A 20,537-nucleotide genomic window follows, 5' to 3' on the forward strand; every position below is an offset into this window, starting at 1 on the left:
TAACAATCATCTACATACAAATCTGGTACATAAAATACTAGGCAACATAATGTAGATGTTACATTCAAAAGGATTTACTATACCTATGCATCCAAATACATATAAACACAATTCTTTAAAGATCTTGTTATTCTTCTCATCAGTCTTGCTTCAGAAAGGTAGGGATTAGACGAGTTACGTAGTATTTTTCTCTCTGGATACATCCACTGTTGTTGTTGTTTTGCTTTCATTTACTTCCAAAAATCAAATTATTAAAACTATTTGCATAATAGATTCACTTGACTTTTTTTCTCATGATAAATAAAAAGGAACCCATTAGTCATTCACTGATAATTTAACCAAGAATTCAGACTATTTAAATGTGAAACCTAAACCCAAAACATGAACCAATAAAATAAATTAAGCCTAAATATTAGACAAGCTATTGCAATATTGTCTTGATTACAGCACATTGACTGTGTTGGGTATGGACCCTGAATTAACTTTAATAAACAACAATTCCTTTGTACTGAGGACTATATTTTCCTTAACATCAAAATACATTGCTTTCTTTCAGAGGATCAACTACAGTTCTATTAATAAGATAACTGTAATAAATAAATTAAAGCTAAATAATTGATAAAACCAAAGAATCACAAAAAGAAGTCAGTATGTGTTTCATGGATTATAGAAAGGTCTTTGATTGTTTCAATCATGTCAAAAGATGGAATGTGTTTGGAAAAATGGGAATCACAGAACATTTCATTGTCCTCATACAAAATCATACAAAATCTACACATAGGTTAGGAAGCCACAGTATGGAGAATATAGGGTAAAAGACTTGCTCCAGGTTGAGAAAAGGCTATATAATGACCCTTATTTTATAACCTATATATGGAATAAATATTGAGTGAAGTTGTATTGGAAGAAGATGAGTGTGGTTTTATAACTGGAAGAAGAAATATCAGTAACCTGAGCTATGTTAAAGACAATATTCTGATGGCTGAAAATGCAAATGATCTGTAAGATACAGTAGTAAAATCAAGGAGCACCAAAAAAAAAAAGGGAAAAAAAAGAAAAAGAAATTAAGATTAAATATTTAAAAAGACCAAATTAATAACAAGTTCAGCAACCAGCCTTAGAATTAAAGATGCAACATTAAAGATATTGAGTAGTGGTAGATACTTTCTGCCTTTATGATCAACTAGCAACAAAAAATAAAATAAAATAAAGCAGCAATCAAGAAATAAATAGCAGACCAGCAGTTGGTAGAACAGCCATGAAATCTTGGAAAAGATATTCAAATTCTGGGTTGTGTTTATATCTACAGAGATCAGAATTCTTCAGGCAATCATTTTCCCTGTAACATTCTATGAAAGTGTTGAACTTTTAAAAAGCACAATAGAAAGACTAATGAGGCTTTTGAATTTTGGTGTTGCAGAAGACTATTGAGAATACCACAGGCAGCCAAGAAAATGGGGGGGGGGGGGGGGGAAGAATCATCCAATAAATACACCCAAAATATAACAGGAGAATTATATTTTCCAGCTTGCAGGGTTCTGTAATACTGTAGTAACATTAGAGAAAAGCAGAATTAACTTTACTGTATTTTTCCTGTCTGAGCTTATCTGGCAAGGCTGACATTAAGAATTGATACTGACTTCAATCAATCAAGCATGAACAATAGCTTAAGTCAATAAGGAATGACTTAAATGGTTGTGTTTAATCATTTAATCCATTAACACTCCAAGAGCAGTTGCCAAAATTACCATAGAATATTAGTAGCTAAACAACTGTATGTCATATGCATGGAGCCTTTATTAAGAGCCTAAGCACAATAGGTAAAATATGAACCACAATGCAGAATATGTTAGATTTATTATCTGGGATCACTGAAACCCTTATATACCACAGAAAATCCTTACATACTCTATAGCTCAATGAGTACCAAAGACAACTGGAAAATTCTATACTTTCCACAAGTGGAGCATATGGTTCTTATACTTTATTTAAGAGTGTACAACTCAATGAGCTACAACAAAAAAATTCCACCAAAACAGAAATAACAAAACTGATTTAATCAGACCTATCTCCTCCTCCTCCTTCCCAGTTTAATGTATGATTAAACTGATTCCTGCTTAGCTTCTTCAATAAAGAATGGGTATATTGATATTTTGTGCCTTAAATAGAAACAGAGACTCTAGAAGATAGTGGATTAAAATAAAAATTACAGCCTATAACTCATGATTCCCAAAGTTAAAAAATTAAAATTAAACAATTCAACAACAAATCTCAGCTAATTTCCTGGCCCAAATATCAAGAAACACAGGCACATCTTTAAAGCCTTCCAAAGGTTACCCAGGTTGGCTCTTTGGATGCCCAGAGGGACAAAGAGCAAGTGCACCCACGCAGAAAGCACAACTTCTAAGTCCAAAGAGATCACACTGTTTGATTACAAAAGATCACACATGCCTTCACTGCAAGATGAGAAGAAACAATGGGAAAGACAGTCCCACAAATATTTTCAGGTCACTTGATACCTTATTTAAAACTCATGTCCATTTTGTTTGTTTATTTGTTTGTTTGTTTGTTTGTTTGTTTGTTTGACTTTTATGCCACCCTTCTTGAAGTGACTTGGGGCTGCATACAATATTGTAAACACAAACAATATATGTGAAGAAATATACAAAGTTAGCAGAAATTCTAAAAACCCATGTACAGTCATTCCCATTCATCCAATTCATTCACAACTTCGGCCGGAGACAATCTCATCACTCACAGCCCCCATGTCCGTGGGCAGAGGCAGGTCTTCAGAGCTTTATGAAAGACCAGAAGGGAGAGGTGGTACGTATTTCTGGAGGGAGTTCGTTTCAGAGGGCTGCGGCCACCACAGAGAAGGCTCTTCCCTTGGGCCCCACCAGACGACGTTGTCTGGCCAATAGGAGCTGGAGAAAGTCGACTCTGTGGAACCTAGCTGGCCGCTGGGATACATGAGGCAGAAGATGGTCCAGTAGGTAGTCTGGTCCCAAGACATGTAGGGCTTTGTAGGACATAATCAGCCCTTTGAATTGTGCCCAAAGACCAACTGGCAACCAATACAGCTCATGGTGTGATGTTGAAATGTGGGCAGATCTTGGGAGCCCCACAATAGCTCGCACAGCTGCATTTTTCACAATTTGCAGTCTCCAACACTCTTCAGAGACAGCCCCATGTAGAGAGCATTGCAGTCATCAAATTTTAGTTAATCAATTAGGTCAATATTGTTATTTCAAAAGCATGATTAAAATATTACTATACCTGGAGAAATAGACTCTTCATACTCAATATTTTGATGACAGTTTTTTCGGAGGAAGCATAAAATGAATGCCAGACCCTTCTGTATCACTTCAACAGGGGGAAATTCCAGAGGACAATGCCTGAGATTTAAGGCTGTAAGTGAAGCTACGTTGCCTGCCAAAAGAAGAAAGTCAAAGATGTAAGGTTAAAATGTTTTAGAATAAAAATTTCTTCCTATTATTTATCGTGATTATTTAATAGCAAAGTTACTTAGAAACAATAAGACTGTTGGTTTGCAAGAAAATACACTTAGAGCATTCAGGTTTCAATAAGTTGGTGGAAGAGCATGAAGACCTTCCTCAACTCAAGAGACAGGCTGTTCTATACCAGCAAAAGCTTCAAAGAAAATGGCAGCTTTTATACTGTTTCCTGCTAATTCCAGTTGATCAGGATCTCAGCAAACATTCCCTATTTATTTATTTATTTATTTATTTATTCCATTTCTTTACCACTTGCTTTGCATATCAAGCACACTGATTTTACCTGGGACAGGCATTCTTGAAGAAACTCAGGTTCCAAGCCATATATGGCAATTAATGCAATTCATAAAGCAGAGATGCAATGTATGTCATTCTAAGATCACACATAACTGCCCATGCTGGTGCATTTTGTATCAGCTAAAAATGTTGATATACTTTTCAAGGGCTACAATAACCCACCTGGAAGTTGCTTAGGACATGAATGACTATGAGGAGAGCCTTCCAATTCAGGAACAGGCACAATTAGCACACAACATGAAATTGTACAAAAGGATTAGAAGGGGAAAACCAACTCCAACTCAGTCCTCAGTAGTTGTGGATATTAAAATACTCTGGATCTGATTACTTTCCCTACTAGTACTAGGCTGAGACATGTCATCTGGGAATCCTTTTGGATTCACAGCTCCTGTTCAAAGAGCAGGTGGCAGTTGTGGCAAAGTGAACCTTGTTCAGCTACCTCAGGTGCATTAATGGTACCCTTTCCTAGATTGAGAGGAGTGGCTTTCAGATAGCCATTCATGCCCTAGATATAGCAAGGCTTAATTACTGCAATATGCTCTACATGAGGTTGTCCTTGAAATCATTCAGAAGCTTCAGCTGGCCAGAATGCATTGGAGTGAACTATGACTTAGTGAACTAGTGGCTTGCTTTAGTATGCTCTTGTTGATAGCTATTGATCTGGGAGCTTGCACTGGTTGCCAATCTGCTTGTTATTGGTGCTAGTTATCAACTATACATGATTTGCCTAGGGTCAAGATTTACAACTGGGGGCTATGAGCAACTGATAATATATGACTTCAACTATAGAATAGAATAGAATAGAAATCTTTATTGGGAAAGTGTGATTAGACACACAAGGAATTTGTCTTGGTGCATATGCTCTCAATGAACATAAAAGAAAGATACATTTGTCAAGAATCATGTGGTACAACACTTAATGATTGTCATAGGGGTCAAATAAGCAATGAAGAAACAATTAATACTAATAAAAATCTTAGGATACAAGCAACAAGTTACAGTCTTTAAACATTAGAGTCATGTAGGCATAAAACAGGAGGGGCAAGAGGATGGAGCCCAGAGACATGTGTCAGATGTCTCCCGGTCAAATTTTCCTCCAAACCACTGAAAACACTGAATATAGTAAAACCCAGCACTGCAACACTCGACTCTCCTTGCTAATTCCCTTAGGCAACAGAGAAGGATACCATGATATTAAAATCTGGTGAGATTGTAAATTATTAGATTTGTCATGAACTGTTTTTATTGTGTTGTGAGCCGCCCCGAGTCTACCGAAACGGGGGGCATACAAATCTAATAAATAAAATAAATAAATAAATTATGAGGAACTAGGAAAGATGCAGAAACAGCAGAAAGAGCCAGGCTTTGCAGCTTTTATCAGCACAATGCCTAATATGGGCTTTAATATTTGCACTTTCTTGGATTTATTCTTCATCTTTGATGAATGGCTTGGTCAGAAAACAAAGCAGCACCTTAGGACAATGAGGTAATATTTGGAAAAATCCAATGTTGGGTCCTTGTCATACGCTCATTCCAGAATGTCAATTAATTCTTGGAAAATATTCTAAAGTCTTTCTGAAATCTTGCAGGGTCCATTAATTGCCTGGAGTGGGTTGATTAAATAAGTCACAATTTTTTACACTGGGAAGCCAAAGGGTGACCAGAAAATGATCTGACATGGCAAAGGACTGATTACAGCCAGTCCTCAATTTACAGTTCATTTACTGACCTTTTGAACTTACAATGGCACTGAAAAGTGATTTATGACCGTTTCCCACATTTATGACTGTTGCAGCATCCCCATAGTCATGTGATCAAAATTCAGATGCTTGGTCACTGGCTCACACTTATGATGGTTGCAGTGTCCCAGGGTTATATGATCCACTTTTGCGACATTTTGACAAACAAAGTCAATGGGGAAGCCAGATTCACTTAACCATGTCAATAACATAACAACTGCAATGATTCACTTAATTGTGGCAAAAAGGCCATAAAATAGGGCAAAACTCACTTAACAACATAAATTTTGGGCTCAACTATGGCCATAGGTTAAGGATTGCCTATATATTATCCTCCATTTTCAGATCAGGTTGCAACTAATTTATGACCAAAAAGAAAAAAAGAAACAAATCTAATGGGTAACCCTGGTATGTGTCAGGCTCCCAATGACTCCACTGCCAATCCTGCAACAGAATCTAGTAGTTCAAGGAAGGTGTTCTTGTGCAGCAGGAAGGCTAATAGAGCAATTAACTGCTCCCTAGAGCTCACCTTAACAGAACAGAATAAGATAGCAACAGAGTTGGAAGGGACATTGGAGGTCTTCTAGTCCAACAGAAAACCCTATTTCAAGCAAATTGTTTAATCTCCTCTTAAAAACTTCCAGTGATGGAGCACTCACAACACCTGGAGGCAAGAGGGTCCTTTAACCAGAAGGACTTCTACTTGATTATCTAGAGAGCAAAGACTCTGAAAATGTTATTGCCTCAAACCAGGGTGAAATTCAAAATTTTTCCCTACTGGTTCTGTGGGCATGACTTGATGGGTGTGGCAGGGGAAGGATGCTGCAAAATCCTCATTCCCTCCCTATTCTGGGGCCAGCCAGAGGTGGTATTTGCAAGTTCTCTAAACTACCCAAAATTTATGCTATCGGAACCTGTCAGAATTTCACCCATCTCAAACCCAAATGCTAAGATACATACAGATCAGGTCCCAGTGGGTGCTGAGCCTAATGATTCAATAAGTCACTAGATCCAACACTGATATCCTCTCCTCAGCCAGCACCGTTCCTTCTTTAGCTAAAATGGGTGCCAAGAAGCCGTACAAACTTCACAGATTTGAGAATCCTGTACTTTGGCAAAGTAAGCACCTTCCAAGCAAGCAGAAAGATGCTGACCCTGCAAGCAAGCCCCATGCTTCATTATTGGTAACTGCTGAGCAGGAAATGTTTCAGCTGAGTGTGCTTGGTGGGGAGAAGATTTAATCTATGCAAGGGCTCCTTCTCTTACTGGAAACAAGTTCGGCAACTTCATTTGTGAATTCCTGTTCTTGATTTCTGCTTGTTTTGACCTTGGTGTTCCTGGCCAAGCCTCTGATTCATCGCTTGTACTTTTCAAGATATTCTGAAGTGATGCATTACAAACTGTCTATTCAGATTACGTCTTCTCTTCTAGCCTCAAGTAAGCTATCATGCACACACATATTCTTTCTCTTGCTTCCTCAACTGTTCTTCAGTTGCCTTCCTTACCTGTCTCTGCCACTTCTCCAGATAACACTTCATAACATTTTTACAAGCCCTGCTGCAAAATAATTGTTTGTAAACTCTATGGGTGTGTGTGAATTCCTACATAATACTTCTGCAGGTTTGGCCCCCAATTTGACCAGAACTTTGCCTATCAACTGCACAAATATTTTATTTTTACACTGAAGCCAGGACACACACACACAAAAACATTAAGGTCTATGGAATGGGAAGTGGAATATGTTATTTGGGCTGTTCCATGAGTTGCATTTATGTAGTATCTTCCTATTAGTTGATTGGTTTGTTGATGGCCAGCAATTGCTGTTGTTTCCTTGTGTTTCCAGGTCCTTGGCTTGGAAACTACAGCCAAGTAACTCCACTCATATCTATTCTGCATAGGTGCAAGGACCAGAATATTTGCTCCATTATCTATGAACCAGCAAAGTAGAAAGCCACAGCTGCTGGTGAAGTTGATCCCCACTGCCTTATGCTTCTAATTCCCAAGACTATGCTGTGCTGGCTCCCATCTATAGCTGCTATTGATCTGTACATGCCACCACCGCTGCTGCTGCTGGGACCAACTCCAAGCAAGGAGGATGTAAGATTTTTTTTTTAAAAAAAATCATTTAAAAAAATCAGTGTACACAGTGATCTATAATGTACTCCACATTTTTAAAAGCAAGCAAAATACAAAACTCCATTTGTTCCAAACACCTATAAACTCATGGATATTATCTTAGTGTCTTATGAGTCTCTTCATCCAAAAACTAAGCAGAAATTTCCTGACAGAACAATTAATCAATGGAACAACTTGACTCCAGAAATTGTGGGTGCTCTACCACTGCAGGTTTTAAAGAAGAGACTGGACAATGATTTATCTGAAATGATGTAGGGTTTACTACTTGAGATAGGGATTGGGTAGAAGACTTCCAAGATCCCTTCCAATTCTGTTATTCTGTTATTCATCCACTTTTTCTCTCAGGGCTCCTCAGTATGTACAGTAAAGGAATTTATTTTAATAGGCGATGAAGGAGACACTATTCAGGACAAATTATGTATTGCTCTTTGTAACCACCTTATTTCACTAGATACTGATACAACTACCCTACATATCAAACAGGCCCTGAAAAATATATTTCTAACCCTACTGCTAAAGTACTGTATGTAACTCCAGAAACTGTTTTCATAGATATCTCCACCAGAGGGCAGGAAATTCCCTTATCTTTGCTGTATTTAATGTTTGTGTTATTTCTTATACAATTCCATGAAATTTAAAATGTTGTTTTAATCAACAGCATACACTGTGAACGAATAATGCTCTCATCTGGGCAGTTCTTTATAGATCTGAATCAAAAGATATTGGTCAGATATTCCTTTCTCTAGACATGGGAAAACATAAGAATGTTCTGGAGAGAAAATATTATCTGGATACATTGAAAAAATTTCTGAATACTGTAAGTAGTTATATCTATAATAAATGTCCTGGATGCAGTACAGGTAGTCCTCGACTTATGACCACAATTGAGCTCAAAATTTCTGTTGCCAAATGCGACATCTGTTGACTTTGCTTGTCATAGTTGGTAGGTGAATCACTGCAGTTAAGTTAGTAACACAGTTATTACGTGAACCTGGCTTTCCCATTTATTTTGCTTGTCAGAAGGTTGCAAAAGAAAATCACATGACCCTGGGACACTGCAACCGTCATAAATTTGAGTCAGTCGCCAAACATCCGAATTTTGCTCATGTGACAATGGTTGCAAATGTAAAAAACAGTCATAAGTCACTTTTTTCCAGTGTCGTCGTTAACTTCAGTTACTAAATGAACTGTTATAAGTCAAGGACTACCTGTACATTTATTTATTTATTTGACTTTTATGCCGCCCCTCTCCGAGGATGGAGAATGTCTCTAGAAAATGAGAATGGGATAAAACTCGATTAGAATTATTGTTAGGACTAAATTTAAACCTAAATTATTAGGACAAAAATATACTCTGTTATCCACAGTTCTTAATTTTCCATTGTAATCACATTTGGAAAAGAAGTACTGTATATTGAAAAACTTCTGAATTATATTATATCAAAAATTAAAATATACTTAATTTACAACATATTTATTTTTCCCTTTACAGAAGCCTGTTTAATTTCATTAAGAAAAATGTTACAGTACAAATACATTTCGGTAATGTAAGGTAAACAGAACCAATATATAATGGGAAAACAATATGAAAACTGCCAAGATCATAATGCAGGTAATAACACATTTTTCACACTGCCTTCAAAATAGTATTTTAAAACGTCCACTCACAGCTTGAGTAATTACTATTTCTGCTGTTTTGCTCTTATTTTTCAAAAGTGTAGTACTTAGAATTCTGCATTAGTCTATATTTTATTCATGATTACATGTATATTTGCACATAAATTATTTCTGTAAAAGCAGTGCTGGAAGACAAATACCTTTCTATATTATTCTAAATTGCTGTCAGTTAAACCTTATTATTAATGCTGTAAAACTATTTATCTTTTCAAGAAAACAGTAGTCATGCTATTCCCAGTTTCAAATCTTCAGTGGTTTCCCTCCCCCCACTATTCTTATTTATTCTCATTGGTATTTTAACTTCTGATACAATATTAAAATACCTTCACATAGGCCTTGTTGATTATTTCCTAAGAAATACTTTCTTAGGAAAATACAAGGCTCTGATTGCATTTATAGAAATATAAGAAAATGAAATACTGATAAACCTTGCATAGCAGTGATGTTAAAAAGTCCCTTAACATGTAATAATGTGTATGCTGTATATATCAGAAACTTTAAAAATGTGTGTCAGTGTAATATGGACAAAAGTTGCCTGCACAACAGACTGAATAAGGAAGGAGAACGTTTAAAGGTTTGAAAAATCAGCCAACTCAGAAATGCCCTGGTTCTAAGGAATCTTGATATTTTCTATGACTTTTTATTGTGTGTTTGTAGGGTGCGTATGTCAGTACATGTAAAGATTAAGATTGGGGCTTAACAACATTAATAGACAAGGTGTTTTAAGTGTGAAAGCACCAATGTTCACCAACATAGGAACATTTCCCTGAAAACGAATGAACTTGCTTGGGCTATAAAGCTAACCAGGTCTGAGCCTGGTTAATATTTAGATGTGTGAACATCAGAGAATACTTCTTAAAGCCAAATGAAGTGGTGTATAACACTAAGTGCTATTGCTATGGTAGGCTACATTGTGAGATTGAAAAAGAGCATAACAATTCATCTCTATAATATTGCCGACAAAAATCTGCCTGTTATTACTAAAACACAGGCTTGACTCAAGGTCATCAATACTTGTATATTCTGTTCACTCCACCTGTGTGAACACTATCTAGACCAGAGGTGTCAAACTCAAGGTGCTTAAATCTGGCCCGCGGGGCTGGCATGGAAATATCAAAGGACCAGCACACGGTGCCTCTACTGGCCAAAACAGGCCATGCAGAGGCCTCATGAGACCCCCATGTGTCCCATTTTCTGCCTCTGGCAGCATTCGGCCAAGCAGAAACAAGCCTTGTGCAACCTCCCATGTCCCATTTTGGCTGGCAGGATGCTGCAAGAGGCATCTCTCCTCCCCCACTTCCTGCCCCACCAGCAGCCCATGAAGGAGAACTACAATGCTGATCTGATCTTGAAAGAAATCCAGTTTGAAATCCCTGTTCTAGACAATCTAGTTTTGTAGATTTGAACTAAATTTAATAAATGTAGAAAAATAGACAAACAAGCGTTGGGTAAATATTGATAGAAGGCAGCGCGGAATATATGTTTTTTTGTGATGAATAAATATTTGTCAAAAAAAGTCAAATAGCTGTATATAAGTACACTTTTCTGTATAAGAAAGTGAGAGATGGGACAAGAGTCAGGAGAAACATGAAAGTGGTTAAATGCAATGAGAAAAGGTTGCTTAAGAAGATGAAACAAAGAGGTTAATAATCTCTTGTGGGAAGAAACTAACTGTCAGATAATCCATTTAGTGGAATACCTATTTCCATTTGAAGGTAATATTGAATCAATCAATAAAAATAACTACAGGTATCCTCAACTTACAACCACTTGATCAATGACTGCAAAATTACTTATAATCAGTTTTCATACTTATGGCCACTGCAGCAGCCCCAGTCATGTGATCAACCTTTGGGAAAACCTTGTTAAAAAAAGAAAATGAAATAAAAAGGGATAGGAACAAAAATGAAGTAATTATGTAGATCAAGGGTGTCAAACACAAAGCTCATGGACCAGATTCAGCCTGCAGGACTGTCCTGGAAAATATGTGTCACTTAAGCCCTGTTTACCCAATGTGAAGAACAAACATGCCAGCAGTTTGGGGAACAGCGTCAAGCTGGCCACGCCCACCCAGATGGCCACACCATGCAGATGCTATACACAGTGGGTGGCATCAAGCTGGCCAAACCCACTCAGTCAGTGGTGAAGTGGTACAAGGGTATGATAAAAAGAATGATTTACAAGGATAAGAAAATATAGTTAGTGTAGTTGTAAACTAGATCAAGTTATATTTTTTTCCTTGCCTTTGGTCTTAACTCATGTCATTAATGCCATTTGTTCTAACTAATTTTCTGAATTTTGCCTCATGCTGCTTACCCTGAGACAGAGTATCTTGAAAGGATTATATGTATACCAAGTTTAGTTAGATATTATTATCAGCACAGAATACTTACCAAGCTCCACTGGTAGTCTTTTAATAGGATTTTTCTCTAACAGGAGAGTTTTCAGCTGCCTTTTTAATAAATCAGAAAATACTATTTAAATATATAACAACTAAATATGACCAGTCATGAAAATAAGATAAGATAATTAATGTATACATTCTTACATTATTTTAATGAAAAACTAGTTAAAAACTAGAATACTGTTTATCATTATCAAACTCTACTATACATATTGGGAGAGCATACTTTGATATTAGCTTCTCTCTAGCATTAAGAGCTTTTTCAAACATATATTCTTTTGCAGACTGATAATGCAAATAAGGGCACAACAAACAGATTCCCATTGTTTTCTTAACAGATTAATATGTCAACTGAGAAAGAACAAAAATAATGCAGAAAGCTCACTGCAGACCCTAGTTTTCTGCAGCCCATTATTTTGTCATCCCCCCACCCAGTCTAGTTTAATTCTAGTATCATAGCCAAAAAATTGATGCATTTGCAGGGAAGTGTCATGACATATAGAATTTACTTCAATTGCCCACAGATGTCTTCTGAAGATGACAGATAGAATTATCTGTCATAGGATTGCTCTTAGCACACTGGGAACTCAATAGAGATTTTGTTTCCCAAGACAAAGTCAACATAATATTAAAAGCAGCGGTAGTCCTCTCTGGATCCAGAGTAGAAGTGCCAGAATAGTAAACAGAAGCTTCTTAAATACTGAGTAGTTTCAGAATAAACCAACATATGCTTCAAAAACTGAGCAATTTCATAAAGTAATGAACCATTAGCCTCCACAGAATAATCAATTTGACTCTTAAGGTTGTTCAAGGAGATGGTTCATTGCGGGATATCTCTGCCTGGCAGAATATGGAAAGAAGGTGCGCCAAGGTTTTACAAAAGAGTCAATTTTCCTAATTTTATCAATTGCTTTTGATATAAAATAAGATCTCACTTTCTTTCTGGAAGTTGGCACACACCTGAATAGCAGAAAATCTATTCCCGCCCTTAAATTTATTTATTTAAAACTGCATATTACTGTATATAAGTTATTTTGAAAAGCTTGCTTATATATTTATCATGAAAAAATACACCCATCTAGCATAATTTTTTAAAAACCCTCAAATCAAGGCTCTGTATCAATATCCTATTTAAGAAATAACCTGATTGTTATTATTCGTTACCCTCAATTTTACTAGTGATGACATATGGCCTGTTCCAAATAAGAAGCAACCCTAAAGGGCAACAATTTATAACACCTATTTTCATATTTTGTCAAAGCTATGGAGAAGAAACTTTGGAGCTTTTAAATTTCATCTGTATTTTATAAATGGGATGTGTGTTTTTGTAGCTTTTCCTAATGTCTCTTCAGCCAGGCTAGTTTAAGGATAAAGAATTGCTAAAGGTATAGTTATAACAGTGCTTCCTGGACAACTTTATAATGTGTGGATTTCAACTCTCAGAATTATTCAGCCATCATGGCCCTTGTTAAGAATTCTAAAAAATGAAGTCCATACTTTGCAAAAGTATTTCTAATACAGGCAGTTCTTGACTTACAATCACAACTGAGACCAACATTTCTTTTGCTAAGCGAGACATCTGTTAAGTGAGTTTTGACCCATTTTATGACCTTTTCTTGTCACAGTTAAATGAATCGCTGCAGCTATCAAGTTAGTAACATGGTCGTTAAATAGATCTGGCTTCCCCTTTGATTTTGTCAAAGGGCTGCAAAAGATGACTCCAGGATACTGCAACTATCATAAATACAAATCAGTTGCCAAGCAACCAAATTTTGATCATGTGACTATTGAGCTATTGTAAGTTGAAGACTACCTGTATTTTGTTATTTTGATAATAATTAGGGTTAATATTTAATCATACATGGTACTACTCAATTTGTTGAGTAGTACACACATGATATCTACTACTGAACAAATTCCTTTTTAAAAAAACAATAAACATTTATTTATTTATTTATTAGATTTGTATGCTGCCCCTCTCCGTAGCCTCGGGGCGGCTAACAACAATAATAAAACAGAATATGACAAATCTAATATTTTAAATAACTAAAAACCCTTATTAAAAATCAAACATACACACAAACATACCATGCATGAATTGTATAGGCCTGGGGGGAAAGGAATATCTCAATTCCCACATGCCTGATGACAGAGGTGGGTTTTAAGGAGCTTACAAAAAGCGAGAGGGGTGGGGGCAATTCTGATCTCTGGGGGGAGCTGGTTCCAGAGAGTCGGGACAGCCACAAAGAAGGCTCTTCCCCTGGGTCCCGTCAGACGACATTGTTTAGTCGACGGGACCCAGAGAAGGCCAACTCTGTGGGACCTAACTGGTCGCTGGGATTCGTGCGGCAGAAGGCAGTCCCGGAGATATTCTGGTCCGATGCCATGAAGGGCTTTAAAGGTCATAACCAACACTTTGAATTGTGACCGGAAAATGATCGGCAACCAATGCAGACTGAGGAGTGTTGGTGTAACATGGGCATACCTATGGAAGCCCATGATTGCTCTCACAGCTGCATTCTGCACGATCTGAAGTTTCAGAACATTTTTCAAAGGTAGCCCCATGTAGAGAGCGTTACAATAGTCGAGCCTCGAGGTGATGAGGGCATGAGTGACTGTGAGCAGTGACTCCCGGTCCATATAGGGCTGCAACTGGTGCACCAGGCAAACCTGGGCAAACGACCCCCTCGCCACAGCCGAAAGATGTTTCTCTAATGTGAGCTGTGGATCGAGGAGGACACCCTGTGAGGGTGTCAGTGATTCCCCCCCCCCCCCAGGGTGATGGACGGACAGATGGAATTGTCCCTGGTAGGCAAAACCCACAGCCATTCCGTCTTATCAGGGTTGAGTTTGGGTCTGTTGACACCCATCCATACCCCAACAGCCTCCAGGCACCGGCACATCACATCCACTGCTTCGTTGACTGGACATGGGGTGGAAATGTACAACTTTACTTACTTACATATATATAAACTTACAATATACATATAAACTTACTTGTGGCATCCAATCCCAGAAGGAAGCTCTTTCAATTTATTATAACGTAGATCTAGCCAAGTAAGATTTGACAGGTTCTGAAAAAAATCTTCAGGAATTACAGAAAGGGCATTTCCTTCTAGATGTAAATACTAAAATGAGAGAGAGGGGAGATGAGGAGGAGAGAGAGAGAAAGAGAGAAAGGAGTAGTTTACCAGATTGTAATTTGATAATAATAATTTCCCCCCCAAACAATAAGAAGTGCTAAAATTATTCAAGTAATTTTTAAAGAATTATCAAGGATATAGTAATCTAAAATGTAATTTATATATATTGCAACATCTCAAGTGGGAAAGCATCTATTTTTTCAGCTATCTTTTAATTATGTATGTTAATAGTGAAAGACTTACTCTAAGATTAAATAATCTGTATATTTCTTCAGTAAGATGATGTAAATCTTTTCGACTCAGATCCAAAGAGACTGCTGAATTAGATACCAATTTTTCAAGAGCTCGGTGGATGCGCCTTGATGAACTAGAAATTGAATCACTCCGCCTTTGGGTATTTTGACGGTTATCTCCACTGCCATTGTTTTCTGTATAATACCACTTTTCTTCCATTTGTTAGTTAACTTTGGTTAAGACAGAAGTCTAGCAACTCTGTATTCAAAGATAATAAACTGAAAAATAGCAAAAAGAATATGTGTAAATCAACAAGATAAATACGTATATTATTGTTCCTAAATAAATTTAACATTAGTAGAAAGTTTTCTTAAATAATGTTCCTTTTCTTCACAATTGTGTTAGTTATAATACTGCAATATTGGAGAACTGAATACTGATAAGAATTGTTTTCCAATATTATTAATATCGCTAGCACTTCCCAACAAAGGACAAAAAACCCCCTATAATCTCATTTGGATTATTTATGGAGCTTTACAAATTAGTTGTTAAAAAATTGGAGTGGATGGAGTGTGGTTTCATGTGTTGCCTGCACCCTGTAAATGGGGCTTCATTTGTATGCGTGGCCCAGTTTCTGCCATGCTATGGACCGGTGCTGGTCCATGGACCGGGGATTGGGAATCTCTGTCCTAGGCCTACAAACTAGTCAGTGCCTCCTTCTAATTGGGGCTTCTTTTGCAAACATATCTGAAAGAAAGCCCTAGCTGGCATATGAACAGGGGCCAAGGAAAGGGAAGGGAAGGGAAGGGAAGGGAAAGGAAAGGAAAGGAGGAAAGGAAAGGAAAGTTCCCCATGTTGTGGTGACACCCAACCATAAATCTAGTGCCAATTCTCCCAACAGAGCTTTAAGCTGATTGGCAGGAAGGTCAGAGGGACACCCCCACTGTAAACACCTCATTGGTCGGATTGTAAAAATATGTTGCAAGGTGTCAGAATAGAAGCTTAATTTCCTAACACCATGGGAAATTTGTCTTTTCCCGTGGTCTTAGGCGACCCCTGTGAAATGGTTGTTCGACTCCCAAAGAGGTCCCAACCTCCAGGTTGAGAACTACTGTGCTAAGATCATAAATATGAGCCAGGGTGGTGCAGTGGTTAGAGTGCAGCACTGCACTCTACTTCAGCTGCTACCTGTAGCTCAGCTGTTCAATTCTCACCACCAGCTCAAGGTTGCCTTAGTCTTCCATCCTTCTATGGTGGGTAAAATGACAACCCAAAATGTTGGGGGCAATATGCTGATTCTGTAAACCACTTAGAGAGGGCTATAAAAGCACTATGAAGCATTATATAAGTCTAAATGCTATTGCTGTTGCTATAAATGTTAGGACTGATAACATTACTTTTTCATCAGCATCATATTGCGAACAGTCCACGTAGAAGGCAGTCACTAAACAAGGAATATCCATAGCCTTCTTGCCATCCATGTAAAAATTATTTCCTTTAGTCTCTACTTTAGAACTCTCACAGCATTGCTATTTCCCAAGCACTTCCATCATAGAACCATCATAGAATCTTTTTCTATCATTCATGTTCTATAATAAAGTTCCTTACCTCAGTCACTTAATTTACTTTTTTTTTGCTGGTTTCACTCACAGTACAAGCAATGGGATGTTATGAGTATAAAAGATAAAATTGTCAGCAATCCTCCTTCTAGGGATGCATATGAAAACCTCAGTCTATATTCTCCAAGTTTATTTATTTATCATTTTTTATTTTACATAAATAAATTAAAGTCCTGGATATTTATTTTTCACTATCTCCTGCTAATAGGTTATTAATGCATTATGATCAGCTCTTCTATCATGCATTTGAAGAACAGAAGAAAATATATGACAGATCCAATCTTTCTTTTACTGGACCTAGAAAATATATCGAGGATAGATATCCTACATATCAGATCACTCATTTCTGGCTTCCTGACCCTATCTTTCCTTCAGAGATTTATCAATAGGTTTGGAAGCATATAACAAGAACAAAATTTTCTCTCCCCCCCCCTCCTTTCACTAAACAAGCAATTAACCAAGTACACTGGCTAATTTCTAGAATTCTTGGAAAGCATGAAAGAATAGTTAGGTTTTGTCTGAATCTGTCAAAATATCCTTACACTGTTAAGAAACATTTATTATGAGATAATGAATAGGTGTTTATTTTAGTAACACATTGAAGCATGGATTTATGTATTTCAAACTCTATGATATTAAGAATTGAAACTAATTTAAATGTTATAACATAATAAATAAGATTATGAATTAAGTTCTTAAAACTTTTTATTAGGGCTGGATGTTAAACAAAAAGAAGGCAGAAGAGAAAAAGGAGGGGGGAAGATCCTACATTATTACAGTACTTATCTGCAAAATCTGTACTGTTTACCATCTGGAATGTTTGGCGATTGCCAATTTAATTGGATTTGGCATGCTACAGAGTTTACTGAATTATATCTAGGAATGCTAGGGTAAAAAGATACCGTACATACAATCTCGTTTTTTTCATTTCTGAAAAATATTTACACAGAAACCAGAGGAAATATGGTAAGTTATAAACTCTTTGTAAAGCAGCATCAGCATCAGCATCAAACATCCCTTACTTTCAAGATCACTGAGCTATCCAAAATTGTAATATGTTTTTGTTGATTTGATCTTTTTTCTTACCAGCATCTTCCCATAAGAGCAGGTGTCTCCCACCGCCCCCCCACCGCCCCCCATCCACAGTGTTGATCCATTGGTTGACGGGAAATATTTAACTGGCTTGTTAATTGAGCCTGATATTTTAAGTCAAGAGTGAGTAAACCAGAGTCACCCAGTCAGCTTTCATGCCTAAAACAAGACTAGAATCACAGATTCCAACTTTCTAGCCTGGGGCCTTAACCATTAGACCTGACTGGCTGGCTTTTTGTTCATTTCAATACTATCAGAAAAAAGGCATGCCACACTTGAATTCTAAAGTTATTCTGTACTATTACCATTGGCCTCTTTACTTTTACAGGATCAATTATACATCATAATATACATTTAGTCAGTTTGATGTAATGGTTAAGGCATCATACTTTGAAACCTGGGGGACTACAGTATAGGTTCTAGCGCTGCTTTAGGCACAAACCAGTTGGTGACCTCAAGCCAGACATTCTTTCTCAACCCTAAGGAGAATACAGTGGCAAGCCACTTCTGAAATTTTGGCAAGAAAGCCCAAGGTGACTAGTCCAGGCACTTGCCAAGAGGAAAAAAAACCTGAATTGACTTAAAAAGAAAATATGTTACAAACACTTACTTACACACACATTCATATACATACGCACACACATGCACATGTGCATATTCTACTCTGCGTTTGTATATGCACTATGCTAGCCACAATTCCTTAGCAATCAATGTGTTTTTTCTTGGCCTAGGAAATTCTGTCCTAAGCCAACTGCTTCCTGTCACCTTTTCTTTATGTCCAAGTCAACAAACAGGCCTCAGGAAACCTGAATGGGACCTCAGCCTCTCTCCCTACCACCCAGCAAGGCACACTGCCCTTTTTGGCTCCGTCCAAAATTCCGTTTAATTCTTCTTGCTAGCCCTACTACTCTTTTGCAGCCACTAAAGGAAAGTCTGCAATTTTCTGTGAAAGAAATCCTTTTTCTTTTTGCCCCGGGGAGTTAAATTACTCCCAGGTTGGACGTAACTCCTGATCTCTTGAGGTATCCAGGGCTTGGATGACAGACTCCGTAGGGAAAAATAATAATAATCCCTCTTTTCATCGGCTTTTTAATCTTTAAAAGCCTTTTAGTTTATGCTTTTACATTCGCGTCGAGGTACAAAATAAGGCAGCGAGTCGTTTTCCCGGCGCCCCGAGACTCTCCTGCGCTCTCTCGTCGCCCTAAACCCCCTCTCCCCCACCTCCTCTTCCTTTCTCATAACTTACTCCGCGTAGCGCTGCGAGGAACGGGCGGCTGCTTTGGGGGAGGCCCAACTCCTCTGCACCTCCCTTCTGCCACCCTCTCGTCTTCCAGCCCCGGCATATATTGGCGCCCGCCTTTTTTGTTCTCTCTTTATGTCGTGACCAAAAGACAACAGACAGGCCTCAGCGAGCAGCTGCCGGGGTCGCCATAGTAACCCCTCAAGCGGCTGGGAAGCGCCGGAGGAGGCCGCTCGCCGGCTCCGGGAAGGAGGGAGGGAGGGAGGGAAGGCGAGCGAGGAGCTACTTCTGCGGCCGCGGAGGGCAGTGGAGGGTCTCCGGTGGCTTTTCGCATTTTGCACGGGAGGGGGAGATGTTCCCCGCTTGTTCGCTTTCGCGGGAGAAATAGCGCAGAAAGGGAGAGGGGCAGTTGTGCGGGTGTGTATAGGGAAGCAGGCTCAGCTGCCCCTCCTTTTAGGTTGTCCCAGTCTCGCCCACTGTCTGTCACTCCCGCCTCTCGCTTCGGACCCCTCCACAGTACTGCCGCCTTCTCGTAAACTCACATCCCCCATCCTCCTCCCGCGCTCGGCTTTATTTTAGACGCAGGTTTAAAATAATGAAATCTTCAAAAATATGGTCTTTGGAAGCTTAAAAACAACCCACATCGTTTACTAAGACCCTGTATGCTTTTTAATTGGAATAGGCAATAATCACCCTCGAATCCCTACTGCAGTCTTCTCTACTCATCAGGCATGTTTTGGTACCAACTTGATTTTAAAATACAGCTAGTCTTCGATTTAATGATAGTTTGTTTTATGATCGTTCAGTTACAATGGCCCTGAAAAATGTGACTTCTGAATGGTTTTTGTAGTTAGGATCTTTGCAGCATCCCCAGGAGCATGAGATCAAAATTCAAATGCTTCATCACTGGTTCCTAATTGTGGTAGTCGTGGTCACCAGGGGTCATGTGGTCATCATTTTGCCACCTTCTGACAAGCAAAACCAACAGGGAAGCCAGATTTACTTAACAACTGGGTTACCAATTTGTCAACTGCAGTGATTTGCTTAACCCTGGCAAGAAAAATGGTCAAATGGGGCAGAACTCACTTAACAAATGTCTCACTTAACTACAGAAATTGTGCGCTCAGTTGTGATAGTAAGTAGAAACTACCTGTATTAAAACTGGTCTGTTTTGCCCTGGGCAAGGGCTACCTCATTAGCATATTTAATTAGCTCTCTAGGGGCAACCCTAGTCTATTTTAATAATTTCAGTGTTTTCACAGGATTAGAACAGAATCACAATTTGATACCTTTTAAAAGCAGTCTGATAAAATAATAAGAACACTCCCCCTTCAGGCAGTAAAGTAATTGTATAATATTAGATCATAGTTGATTATATTTTATAACATAATCAATGGTCAAATTGCCATGTCTTTATTACTTTAGTTGTGAAGCACCCAGC

The 20,537-nt window shown here is 38.1% G+C and overlaps 1 protein-coding gene across 3 annotated transcripts in view; it reads right to left on the minus strand.

The window, feature by feature from the left end:
* LRRC27 (leucine rich repeat containing 27) overlaps window positions 1-19,340 on the minus strand; it is a 65,183-nt gene extending 45,843 nt beyond the window's left edge. Inside the window, exons 1-5 of one of the 3 annotated variants that reach the window (XM_070752452.1) lie at window positions 19,103-19,340; window positions 15,155-15,423; window positions 14,766-14,896; window positions 11,758-11,816; window positions 3,277-3,429 (exon numbers count right to left, since the gene is read on the minus strand). In XM_070752452.1, coding sequence (XP_070608553.1) covers window positions 3,277-3,429; window positions 11,758-11,816; window positions 14,766-14,896; window positions 15,155-15,364 — 553 coding nt within the window. In that variant the 5' untranslated portion in view covers window positions 15,365-15,423; window positions 19,103-19,340. The remainder of the gene's footprint in view (window positions 1-3,276; window positions 3,430-11,757; window positions 11,817-14,765; window positions 14,897-15,154; window positions 15,424-19,102) is intronic. The other 2 variants (XM_070752449.1, XM_070752450.1) reach the window with 2 other exon arrangements.
* Window positions 19,341-20,537: the final 1,197 nt, after the last annotated feature.

The sequence above is a fragment of the Erythrolamprus reginae genome, chromosome 5 (genome assembly GCF_031021105.1).
Source record: "Erythrolamprus reginae isolate rEryReg1 chromosome 5, rEryReg1.hap1, whole genome shotgun sequence".
Classification (NCBI taxonomy): domain Eukaryota; kingdom Metazoa; phylum Chordata; class Lepidosauria; order Squamata; family Dipsadidae; genus Erythrolamprus; species Erythrolamprus reginae.